Source organism: Mustelus asterias, chromosome 12, assembly GCF_964213995.1.
Source record: "Mustelus asterias chromosome 12, sMusAst1.hap1.1, whole genome shotgun sequence".
In the NCBI taxonomy this organism is placed as follows: Eukaryota; Metazoa; Chordata; class Chondrichthyes; order Carcharhiniformes; family Triakidae; genus Mustelus; species Mustelus asterias.
Genome location: NC_135812.1, coordinates 62,642,985 through 62,655,539, shown reverse-complemented (window position 1 = coordinate 62,655,539; position 12,555 = coordinate 62,642,985). Strand labels below are relative to the sequence as shown.

Here is a 12,555-nt window from a genome sequence, read left to right as displayed (position 1 = left end):
CCTTTTAGTGGATTGGATTTATTGTGGGCAACACCTTGAGGAATCAGCTTTATATAGTCAAAATAACCAAGTAGTTCAAAGTATAATTAAACTTTGTTGAGATCAAATATCAGCAATGGTTAGTCTTTTGTCTAGGATTAAATTTATTGCTTCTTTTCTTTAGAAGGAGGGAAGTTTGTTAAAATAAGTGGCTTGTCCTAACATAGTAATAATAGTTATTTGAGGGGGACTAAAACTTTTCCACATGCAAAACAGTCTGTGAAAGCTGACTAAAATGATCAAAGTCCTACAAGATATTTTTACCATACCAATCTCCAAAGAAATTGAAGTGTATTCCTGCCAAGCCTGACATCTTGGAGAAACAATGAAGTCAGTTTTTAAACAAAAGCAGACTCCATACGGGGACATTTGTTTCCTCTTTGCATTGCAAGCTCTGTGAATGAGGAAGATTTTTAAAAAAACATTAACAACACAGAAACAGAGAATAAGCTCTTTTTTATATTGTTAGTCTGGCATGTCTAAATGTGGAAGCTGAGTGTTTTTTATGTTTTATCTAACTGAAATGAAGGCCAATATAAAAGACTATGTTCTCAACAACCAAAACACTGGCAATAGTTGTGTCCACCTATTTAAAAATCATGTCCTTGAATAATAGAACAAAAGAAATAGGAGTGGGAGTAGGCCATACCGTCCACCAAGTCTGCACTGCCATTTTTGGAGATCACAACTGAGTTTCTACATCCACTTCACTTTCCCACACTATTCCCATATCCCTTGATTCCCTTAGAGCCCAAAAATCTTATTGGTCTCAGTCTCGAATATACTCATATCCATCTGTGGTAGAGTATGCTAAACATTTACAACCCCTTGTGTGAAAAGATGTCTCCTCATCACAGTTTTAAATGGTTAACCCCTTATCCTGAGACTGTGATCCTTAATTCGAGACTTGCCACCGTTGGAAACAGCCCCTTAACCTTTACCCTAGCAAGTCTTCTAAGCAGGCCTGTCCCACTCAATTTCTTCTTACAGGACAGCCCTCTCATCTCAGATCAATCCTATGAACCTTAGTTGCACACAATCTCAGGTAAGTATATCCTTCTGTAGCTCAGGAGATCGAAATTGTACACTACTCTAGGTGTGATCTCGTTAAAGTCCGATATAATTGCAGCAAGACTTGCAATAATGACCAACATGCACTTTTCCTTCCTCGTTGCTTACTGCATCTGCATGCTAACGTTCTGTGATTTCTATATGACCTCCAAATCTATTGCATTCAAACAGCAAAATAGTTATCACGTTGTCTGGTGGTCATAGGGATAAACCAAGCAAGGTTTCTGAAATCCAAATCTGACCAGATTGGGGCACAACCTTAAAGTTATGTGAAATGGAGGCTCATTGAGCACAAGCAAAACAGTCCACAGGTGCACCTGCTGGGTTGTTTTCTAAAACCATTTTTGCTTTTTCTGTCTGGTTTCCATTTGTAAACATTGTCAAGACAGTTCAAAGCCTGACTGGTGGTCACCCTCTTTCCAGCCGTCAGGATTTCTTTGGAAAGTGAAGAAAGATGCATAGAGCTCCATCTTGCTTGCAGTTTTCACCCAGTTGATTCCATTTACCTTTTGGAGATTTTTGTTGAAATTTGCAGCAGCACAGCCAGCAGTAGTTTTCTATTCCAAGGGCTCTGTACGAATATATTTTTGTCGGGGATGCAGAAGCAGTCTGAGGCATGCTTCTGCAGAATTTTAGTTTCCTTAAGAGGACTGGAGATTAGTTTTGCTGCTATTTTAGTGACATCCTGTTTTAGTTATGTGCAAATGCTGATATTTAGTGGAAAAGATCATGAAAATAGGGCATGTGACGTTCAACAAGTGTAGGTCTTTTTGGCAAACGAAAAGGATGTGGGGCTGCCCTGAGGTCATTGTTTTCCCTTGGATCAGGAGAGAATGTTGGGAAAATATAGTGGGAGATTAATTTAATATGGAATTGTGTAACCACATTGTATTGTGTTGTAAGGCAATTTTTGACGTAAAAGTTAAATACCCATTTCAGTTCCATTACAAAACACCTTCGTTTTTGATTTTCTGTGCAGCGGTTGCTGTGTCTGGGGCTCCAGCATTGGGTCTGACAGCAGCTATTGGCTTCGTAGCTGATGTAAATATTTCTGTATTGTTTGGTACTGTCCCCTCCCTTTCAAAGCATTATCATCCCCATCTGCCTTTTCAGATCTCATCCTCAGGCGCCTCTTCGCAAGTTACCATCCTAACTGTAATCTCTCTCTCTTCTCTGAAGTCCTTGAACGTGCTGTCATCTCTAGTTCCAGCCCAAATTTCCCACCGCTCCATGAATCTCTCCAAGCAGTTTATACCCCTGCCCCAGCACTGAAACATCACTAATCAGTGTCACAAATCATATTGTGCGCATGACCATAACGCTATATCTCTCCTTACCTCTTTGATCTCTCTACAACTGATAAAATGGTTCACCCCACAGTCCTTCAAGGCCTAACTATTATTCCCCACGTCACAGGGTATCCTCTCACTTAGTTCCACTCTTATTTATCCAATCCTGAGCATGGCCAGCAATGCTCAGCCCATCCTTGCACGATTGTCTCTGGAATCTCCAAAGAAACAAACCTTGCTTACCTTGGCAATTCCTCTTCATCTACTTGCTGTTCCTTAGCAATATCATCCAAAGGCTCAGTTCTACTATTATCCAAATAATATCCAAATCTGCCTCTCCAGCAGCTATCTTAATTCCTCCATTAACCTGTTTATCGGGCATCCGGTCTTTGAATTACATCCAAGTCCTGCTCCACCATTACTTTGTACCTGCAGACACCTTTTGGATCCCTAAATGCTGAAAATGTGAAACCAATCCTCATATTCACAGCCCTTTATCGGCTTGCACTTCCTTTTCTTGTAATTCCTTTCAGCCGTACAATACTCTTTAAAAACTTTGATTTGCTTTAATCCTGGCATTTTGTGCATTTCCTGCTCCTTTTGACCTGTTTTTGGTGACATAGAAACACAGAAAATAGGAGTAGGGAAGGCCTTTTGGCCCTTTGAGCCCGTTCCAGCATTCATAGAGTCATAGAGGTTTACAGCATGGAAACAGGCCCTTCAGCCCAACTTGTCCATGCCGCCCTTTTTTTAAAAAAAACCCTAAACTAATCCCAATTGCCCGCATTTGGCCCATATCCCTCTATACCCATGTAACTATCTAAATGCTTTTTAAAAGATAAAATTGTACCCGCCTCTACTACTACCTCTGGCAGCTTGTTCCAGACACTCACCACCCTGTGTGTGAAAAAATTGCCCCGCTGGACACTTTTGTATCTCTCCCCTCTCACCTTAAACCTATGCCCTCTAGTTTTAGACTCCCCTACCTTTGGGAAATGATATTGACTATCTACCTTGTCTATGCCTCTCATTATTTTATAGACCTCTATAAGGTCACCCCTCGGCCTCCTACGCTCCAGAGGAAAAAGTCCCAGTCTATTCAGCCTCTCCTTATAATACAATCCATCAAGTCCCGGTAGCATCCTAGTAAATCTTTTCTGCATTCTTTCTAGTTTAATAATATCCTTTCTATAATAAGGTGACCAGAATTGCACACAGTATTCCAAGTGTGGCCTTACCAATGTCTTGTACAACTTTAACAAGACGTCCCAACTCCTGTATTCATTATGATTACATCAAGACATCCGTAACTGTACTCAAATCCTCATTCTATGGAGGCAGACGTAGCATTTGCTGTTTTTACTGCCTGCTGCACCTGCATGCTTACCTTCAGTAACTGGTGAACGAGGACACTCGGGTCTCATTGCCATTCACCCCTCCTAATTTATGACCATTCAGATAGTATTCGGCCTTCCCATTTTTGCTACCAAAGTGGATAACCTCATGTTTATCCAAATTATATCTCTGCATCCAGCTCACTTTTCCATCCATCTGCAAATTTGGAGATGTTTTTAGTTTCCTCATCTGAATGATTAATATATTTATAGTGAATAGTTGGGGTCCCAACACTGATCCCTGCGGTAACCCACTAGTCACTGCCTCCCTTTTGGAGAAAAAAAACCCATTTATTCCTACTCGTTGTTTCCTATCGGCCAACCACTTTTCTGCCCATCTCCCTACAATACCCCGAATGCATTGAAATATCTTTTTTTAAAGTTCTAGAATTTCTTCCCTGAGCTTCTGCACCTCAACCAACTTCATTTTCTCAGATCTTACTTGAAATCTACTTGTAACCAAACTTTTAATCATCCTGATATCTCCTTCAAATTTTTTGATATTTGCCTGACGACACTTCCATGAAATGCCTTTGATTTTTCTATGTTAAACACGTTATGTGAAAGTAATGGTTTTAGTGGCAATCCTACTCATTCCTATACAGTTATTAAAACAAAACTGAGACTTGTATTTATTGCTTCCTTCCCTTTCCCAAATTAATTAATTTGGGAAGTGATTTAGAATAAAATGAAATGTAGAGCAGTTCTGTTTCAAAGCCAGAGTCGACAAAGGTGAGTTTAAACTTCAGACAAGAGATTATGCACTTAAAATCTGAGTTATAGACTCAGATGAAATAGCCTTGTGTGCAGTAACCAAAACAATGTGTCTTTAAGTGTTTTTAGGACATGGTGATTTGTAATAGCCACATAAGATTTTTATACTGGGTCTTGTTTAAATGGGTTCACAGGAGATCTGTGCCTAGGTGTCAGCTTCTCTTGTTTGCATTGCGGAAGTCAGCTGTTAACCTGGAGGAGATATGATCCTGGATGCATAAATATTTCGGCCTCCAATCTTTCCTCGAGGATAAGAATCAAACTTAGTAGTTTACGCAGAGAGCTGGCATGTAGGCCTCCTATTTGTGTAATTGCCTGTCGATGTGTACAATGGTGTGTCTCATGATTCCAATCCTATTCCTAAGATTACGTGACTAAAATTTTTTTTGGAAAGCAGTGACATTTATTATAGCCTTAATAGCTTTTCTAAAGGGAAGTCACCAGAGCCCAAAGAAGGCATTTTATAAAACTCTAATCTTATGTTAGACAAAACCTTGAAAGAAAGTTTGTCGACACAAGGTTTATATTTTTGGACAAAATGCTATGACTATAAAATTCTCAGAGTCTGCTTTCGTTCTTTAAGGAACATTCAAATGTAACATAGATGTATTTATTAGATTCACTTTACCTTTTATTTCCACTTAAAGTTCTGTCCTTTTAATTAAACTGTGCTGCAGAATCATGCAGCATAGTTTTTTTCTGTTTGTTTTGGAATACGCAATATACACTCAAAACAGAAATATGCAACGTTTAATTTTCCTTCTGTCCTCCCAGTCACAAAAGTTATTCCTTTTGGGTAGCTCATTTGGAATTGGGAACTCAAAGAAAGGACTTGTCCCTTTCTGTGCCATAATGCATTGGTGTAATGGGCTTCAGGTTCATCTTGCAACAATCACGATTTGCTCCTACCTAAAGTGGAAACCTGAGAGGAGTCCGAGTACAAATTACTTTATAGATATGGCATTTAGATTTCAACTAAATGTGGGTTTCTTTTGAGTTTTACAGAAGTGTTTTGGACAAGATATAATTGGTAGCAAGTATACAGTTCAATTCAAAAATACTGAAGTCATAATTTCTTTGTGTGCATCAACTTAGTTGCATTTTATACAGAACATTTTATTTTCCAAATTGCGCTGCATTTCTGATTTGTAGGTCTTGCACAAAGCAGTGCACATTTTGATAAAGTCCTATCAAGTATAGAAACAGGAGTCAGCCATTTAGCCCCTCGAGCGTTTTCTGATGTATAATTAAATCGTAGGCTGATCTGTATCTTACCCCCATCTACCAGGTCTAGTATGATGATCCTTGTACCCTTGTCTGACAAATTATCAGTCTCACTTTTGACATTTTCGACGGAGCTGGACTTGAGGGGGAAACTGTGGCACAGTGGTAATGTCACTACAGAAAATTAACTGCAGTGGTTCGCCACTACCTTCTCGAGAGCAATTAGGGATGGACTTGCCTGCAATATCCATATCCCATGAAAAAATAAACACACGAAACAACCTATTTGCGTAAAGAACTCCAAATTTCCATAACCCTGTATGAAGAAGTACTTCCTATCTTCACTGCTAAAAGGCCTAGCTCTAAGGTTATGCCCCATCGTTTTTGAGGGTTTTCTTTCTTCTCTTCTATTTCCACCACCTATTTAATAACTAAAATATGTCCAGCTCTGCTGGACTGGTCACACTCAACTCTAAGTCAGACAGTCATGAGTTCATGGCATGCTCCTATATTTCACATGTTCTAAGCTAATGTTTCATTGTACTCTAAGGAATTGCTTTACATTTGTAGATGGCATCTTTCAAATCGGGCTGTCAACAGAGGCCACGTTTGCCTGTTCAGTTAGATGGACAATACCATGGCAGTTTTTGAATAATAGTGTGTTCTCTGTGTTCTGTTCAATATTCCTCACCCAAAACCATTTTTATAACACCAACTAACTGGTCATTTTTCTCACAGTTTGCAGGGCCTTGTTTGTATAAATTAGCTTCTGTACTTGCTTACATGCTAATATAAGGGGTACAAAATGCTGTTTAGACATCAGGTCATTTTTCTCCAGTCTCAAAATGCTGAGACGCTAAATACAGCTTGGTTTCAGATCAAAGATTGAACCTAGAAACTTACTGGGATGTATGGCTTTGTGCACATCATATGGTTGATTTATGGTTCAACCACCAGTCAAGTCCTGGATTTAAAAACTAACTGCTGCTTTGGAGTTGCCAAGTTTATTGCTTGTAGTTTCAGGTGCATGCTGTAGGATGCATTTATGGTGTAATATTTTCAGAGTGGAGGTTAATATTTTTAAAATCTGATCTTGCAGACGCTCCACTGTAATAGAGAAATTTGAAGCTCTGGAGCTAGATGCTGATCGAATGGAAACTGATGAGACCACTCACAGCGATTCACGACCTGGGAGAAGTGAAACTAGACAAGTTCAACGGAGAGAGGTGAGTGCACAGCAAAATCACCTGCAAATATGTATTATTCCATGAATATCAGCAATGATGTCTGTTACAAACAGTGAGAGGGAGGCGGGGTGATAATTTTTCCCAATGATGATAGATACGTGCTTATGGATCCGATGTCCCTTGCCTGATTTTCTTATTGACTTAATGCAAAGGAAAATCTGATGGCCAATCTGTCAAATTTCATACTTGGCAAAAGTTAAAATTACTTCCCAAAAGTGCAGGCTGTAGTACAAACCTGACTCTTCTGTGGAGCAATGAGTTCAGGACTCGCTTTTAACGGATCTAAACAGTAGTGAAGAATATCTAAAACACAGTCAAAACGGTGAAATATTTAAATCTGAATTGCAATTGATAAAAATATGCAACTGTAGCACTAGGAATAAATTAGCCTTTCACTTGCATTCAGCATATTGTATTCTGTTACGTTTAATTGATTTATCCTAGATTTTTATGATATGAAGTTGGGTGTGGTGTCACTTCATTGTTGGGTTGAACTGGGCTAAACTAAGTGTAGAATAAGGGGAAAAAAGACAAAGCAGTTACATTTTCAAGTGTGGGTGAGACCCGGGCCTGTTATTTGCTCTGATCTGTATAATGGTGCATTAATGTCTCAAAGCATTTGCATTTCATATTCACGATTTTTCATTGATGGATTTTCAAAAGCCATCAGTCCCAATCTAGTGACTGCATTTTCTGCTAGTTTTACTGGAAAAGAAATATGTCTAGGTGATAAAGTATTGTTAAAAAATGGCCTGAAGATGACAAATGTTGCAGTGAAAATGTTTAACTTTTTTGGTAAATGGATTAATTATTCAGTTATAATAATGGAGGAAGTAATTTGGTACATGTGTCAAGTTTTTGTGTGATAACAATGCTAACAGTCAATTCAAAGCTTGCTATGACCGCATGTAGTTAGCAGTATAATAGATAATATGATGATGTTGTCATAGGCATTATTCAATCTAAGCCTCCATTTAAAGAAAGACTTGTAATCATCTTTCATAAAAAGGTTTGTGGAAACCTGCAGTTGCAACTTCACAAGGACTATTGTCTATTTCTGAGGGCAGTATTTACATATGTTGCAACTCTAAACTTTTGTTCAGTTACAGATTGACCCAATTTCCATAGCAGTGCTTTATTTACAAATAATATCAGACAGTAGTAATAAACAAGAAGTAATAATGAGTGTTTCTTTTTGGACTGAAGGACAGTTTACAATGGAGTTCCCAGGGGTCAGTACTAGAACCGCTGATTTTCTTGATCTATATTAATCACCTAAATTTAGATGTACAATTGAAATTGCAATTTAGATTGCAATTTCAAAATCTGCATATGTTGCAAGCCTTGGGAGCATTATGAAGCGTGAAGAGGATAATGATAGACTTCAAGAGGGCATAAACAAGCTGGTGAAATTGGTGAAACTTAATGCCGAAAAGTGTGAAGTGATCACAGTTTAGTAGGAAGAAAAAGGGGAGAAAATATGGCTAATGTTCTAAAGCAGATAAAGGAGCTGATGGACCCAAGGTAAATGTGCTCTAGTTGTTGAAGGTGGCAGGATGGTTTGAGAAGTGGGTAAAAAGGCCAATAATACTATTGCCTTTATAAAACAGAGGCATAGAATACATAAGCAAGGAAATTGTCTCAAACCTTTGTAAAATACTGGTTCAGCCTCAAATATTGTGTCCAATCCGGGACCTCGCACTTTAGGAAGAATGTGAAGGCATTAAAGAGGGTGCAGAGAAGATTTACATGAATGGTTTCTGGGATGAGGGTCTTCAGTTCCACGGATAGATTAGAAATTGGGCCTATTTTTCTTAAAGAGGAGACAATTAAGAGGAGATTTGATAGAGGTGGTAATAATCATGAATCTGAACAGTAGGGTGAAACTTTTTCCTGTTAGTGGAGGTATCAAGAACCAGACACCAATTTAGGTTGTTAGGGACCAGATCAGAAACTCCACCGTATATTATGTGTTAGCCTAGACCCCAGATTTTTTTGATTTTGGCATTGGGGCGAGCATATGGTGTTTTGCTCCAGGTATGATTCGATTGACCCACTGGGAAGCTTTTATTAAAACAAACTTTATTTAACAAAAAACATTAGCATAACTTTTACTCACCCAGGCAAATGATTTTCCTGTCAATCAACAGGAAACATACTGTGGGGGATAAAAAACCCAGGGGAAAACACTAAAATAACAACTGCATTAATCCAGATTTATAGATATTAAATCTATAGCAATTAATATCAATGAGGCTTCTGCAGAATCGACATATAGGCTGCCGGTTACAGACAGAGAGGCACCGGTCAACAGAACTCATCCTAACAAAAATCCTGCACGAGAGACATGACACACACATTTCTTAAAAGCACAGTATTATCACAAGGTAAATGGCAAAAGAACCAAAGGCAATGTGAAGAAGGGACTTCTTTTAATATAATGTGTGGTCACATTACAGAAGGTGAAGACAGAACATAGTGGAGGCAGATTGAATCACGGCTTTCAAAAGGAAATTGGATAATTATCCAGAGAGAGAAAACTTGCAGGGCAATGAGGAAATAATGGGACTGGGGTTAGCTATGTTTCTCTTGCAAAACCAGCATTAACTGGTTTATTAACTGGTTTATTAAATGGCGGCACGGTAGCACAGTGGCTAGCACTGCTGCTTCACAGCTCCTCTCGGCTTGGGTTACTGTCTGTGTGGAGTTTGCACATTATCCTCGTGTCTGCGTGGGTTTCCTCTGGGTGCTCCAGTTTCCTCCCACAGTCCACAGATGTGTGGGTTAGGTTGATTGGCCATGCTGAAATTGCCCTTAGTGTCCTGGGATGCGTAGGTTAGAGGGATTAGTGGGTAAATATGTAGGGATATGGGGTAGGGCCTGGGTGGGATTGTGGTCAGTGCAGACTCGATGGGCCGAATGGCCTCTTTCTGTGCTGTAGGGTTTCTAAGATTTCTAAGAACTCAGTGAGCCAAATAGTTTCCCATGCTGTAATCATTCTGTATTAATGACACTTCCATTACTGAACCTGACTGGCTGGATAAGGATTTACAAAGAGAGGCTGAGGAACCTACTGTATAGAGAGTGTGCATTCTGATTGTGAAGTCAGAATTTAAAGTGATTTAAAAGCAGACGGTGATAAAAGGGAAGCACTGGTTTTTAATGACTATTCAGCTCAAGTTTAATATGCTGCTCTTTTAATTAAAGTGCAGATTTTTTTGTTTTCCTTCATTGTATTTATAATGTGCTTTTTCTAAAGCCCTTTGAAGTCTTCTTGCAGTTTTGTCAGAAGGTAATTGCAGGAGAATACTTGTATACGAACATGCAAATTAGGAGCAGGAGTAGCTCTCTTGATCCCTCATGTCTGCTCCACCATTCAATAAGTTCATGGTTGATCTGATCGTTGCCTCAACTCCTCGTTCCACTTACGCCCGATAACCTTTGACTCCCTTATTATTTTTTATTGCAGTGAAGTTACTGTGAAAATTATCAGTCAAGAATCTATCTCCCTCTGTCTTAAAAATATTAGTTGACCCTGCCTCCACCATTCTCTGGGAAAAAGAGTTCCAAAGATTCATGTCCTAGGAGAGATGCATTCTTCTTATCTCTTTCTTAAACAGCCCTTATTTTTTAAGTGTCCACCTAGCTGTAGTCTCTCCTACAGGAGGAAAGATCTTTTCAGCATCCACCCTGCCAAGTCCCCTTAGGATCTTGTGTTTCAGTACAATCACCTCTCGATCTTCCAAACTCCAAAGGATACATGCCCAACATTTTCCCATGAATTAGCCCCCTCTCATCCCAGGTATCAGTCAAATGAACCTTTCTCTGAACTGCTTCCGATGCATAAACGAATGGTAATTAAAGAACCAAGTTAGATGTCAGTTTTTCATTACACAAAGGATTGTCAACATTTGGAAAAAATTGCAGCTTGTTTAGTGAGTGCAGATTCAGTACATAGGTTCAGAAAAGAGCTGGATGAGTTTCATGCCATGGCTAATATCACTGTACAAAAGGTCGGTAGGATGTTGGGTAAAATACCTCAGTCATTATTCTCCTGAACCTGTTTTGATTGCCTTTGTGGTTGAGAGGAATTTAAGATTCCCTCCTCAATTGGCGTAGACATTTTTGGTCTTTTTTGTGTCTTAGGTAATTATAGGATTGCTACTGAGTCTGGTCATGATATTTAGTTGCATTATGATTACTGATGACCGGCTTGATTAAGTGTCCAGCCTTGTCCTGTCATCCTTTTGTATGTTGTTAATTTGTTGCTTAGTTCCTAGTTGCTCCAATCTTAAACAGACCTCCAAGTGGCAAGTTTTTTTTTGTTTTGCATTCGCAAGGGTATTTTGGTGTGTTGGGCGTAACATGATAGTGATTCATTTTCAGAAGTCATATTAAGCCTGCAACAAAACCTGGCAAAAGAGCAAATGTGAAAGTAGAAATTATAAGCCTTTCTCTGGCGTAGAAGGTGAAGATAGCAAAAAGTCCCAAGCTAAGTAAGTTAGCTGATCTCAACTGGGTTACAAAAAACTATGCTATAATTGGTCTCAAATCATAGATGTAGATTTTAGATGAGGACAGCTTGGCTGCCCGCCCAGTGTGGTTGAATGACTGTCAGTAGTTACCATCTCAACTTGTGTATGAGGAAAAGCTATTTGCTTAAAGTGTTAAGGGTAGCTGAGACCTAAAACGTAACTCCCAACAGAAACTGATGCCTACAGGAGAAAAGGATGTGAGAAAAATTGAAACGGCCAATCTATAACCATTATTCCTTCAATAAAACCAAATTAAGAGGAAATGTTCGATTTCATCATGAATCTAGCATTGAGCATTCTTGCACAAATTGTTAACTTTATGCTGTGCATACTCTACGGAAATTCTTTTAACTGGAAGAATTATTTTGATTGATGGTGGGTGGGCAATGAATCGATATGTTCATATGAATTAGGAGCAGGAATAGGCCACTTGGCCCCTCGAGCCTGCTCCACGATTCATAAGATTGTGGCTAATCTGAATGTAACCAATACCACATTGCAGCCTCCCCTGATAGCCTTTCACCCCTTTGTTAATCAAGAATTTGCTTTAAAATATTCAAAGACTTTGCTTCCACTGTCTTTTGAGGAAGAGAGTCCCAGAGACTCGCGATCCTCTGAGAGAAAAGATTTCTCCTCATCTCTATCTTAAATGAACAGCCCCTTATTTTTGAATAGTGAGCCGTAATTCTAGATTGTCCGGCAAGAGAAAACATCATCTCCACGTCAATAACCCTCAGGACCTTAAAGATTATGATCAAATTGCCTCTTATTCTTCTAATCACTGGTGGATGCAAACCTAACCTCCCAACCTTTCATGATAAGACAACCTGCCCATTCCTGGTATCACCTTTTTGTATTTCTTAACTAGTGATGAGGCAAGTGTGTGTGCATGTTGAATGTGCACTGAATCAACACCCAGTGAAAAGAACACAAGTCATAGGAGCAGGTGTAGGCCACCAGGCCCTTCAAGCCTGCCCTGCCA

General features: G+C 39.2%; 1 protein-coding gene across 3 annotated transcripts in view; it reads left to right on the top strand.

Moving 5' to 3' along the window:
* The window catches only part of mpripb (myosin phosphatase Rho interacting protein b), a 401,247-nt gene that overhangs the window by 264,735 nt on the left and 123,957 nt on the right, over nucleotides 1-12,555 (top strand). For all 3 annotated transcript variants that reach the window (XM_078225341.1, XM_078225339.1, XM_078225340.1), the window contains exon 8: nucleotides 6,891-7,017. In XM_078225341.1, the coding sequence (XP_078081467.1) occupies nucleotides 6,891-7,017 (127 nt within the window). The remainder of the gene's footprint in view (nucleotides 1-6,890; nucleotides 7,018-12,555) is intronic.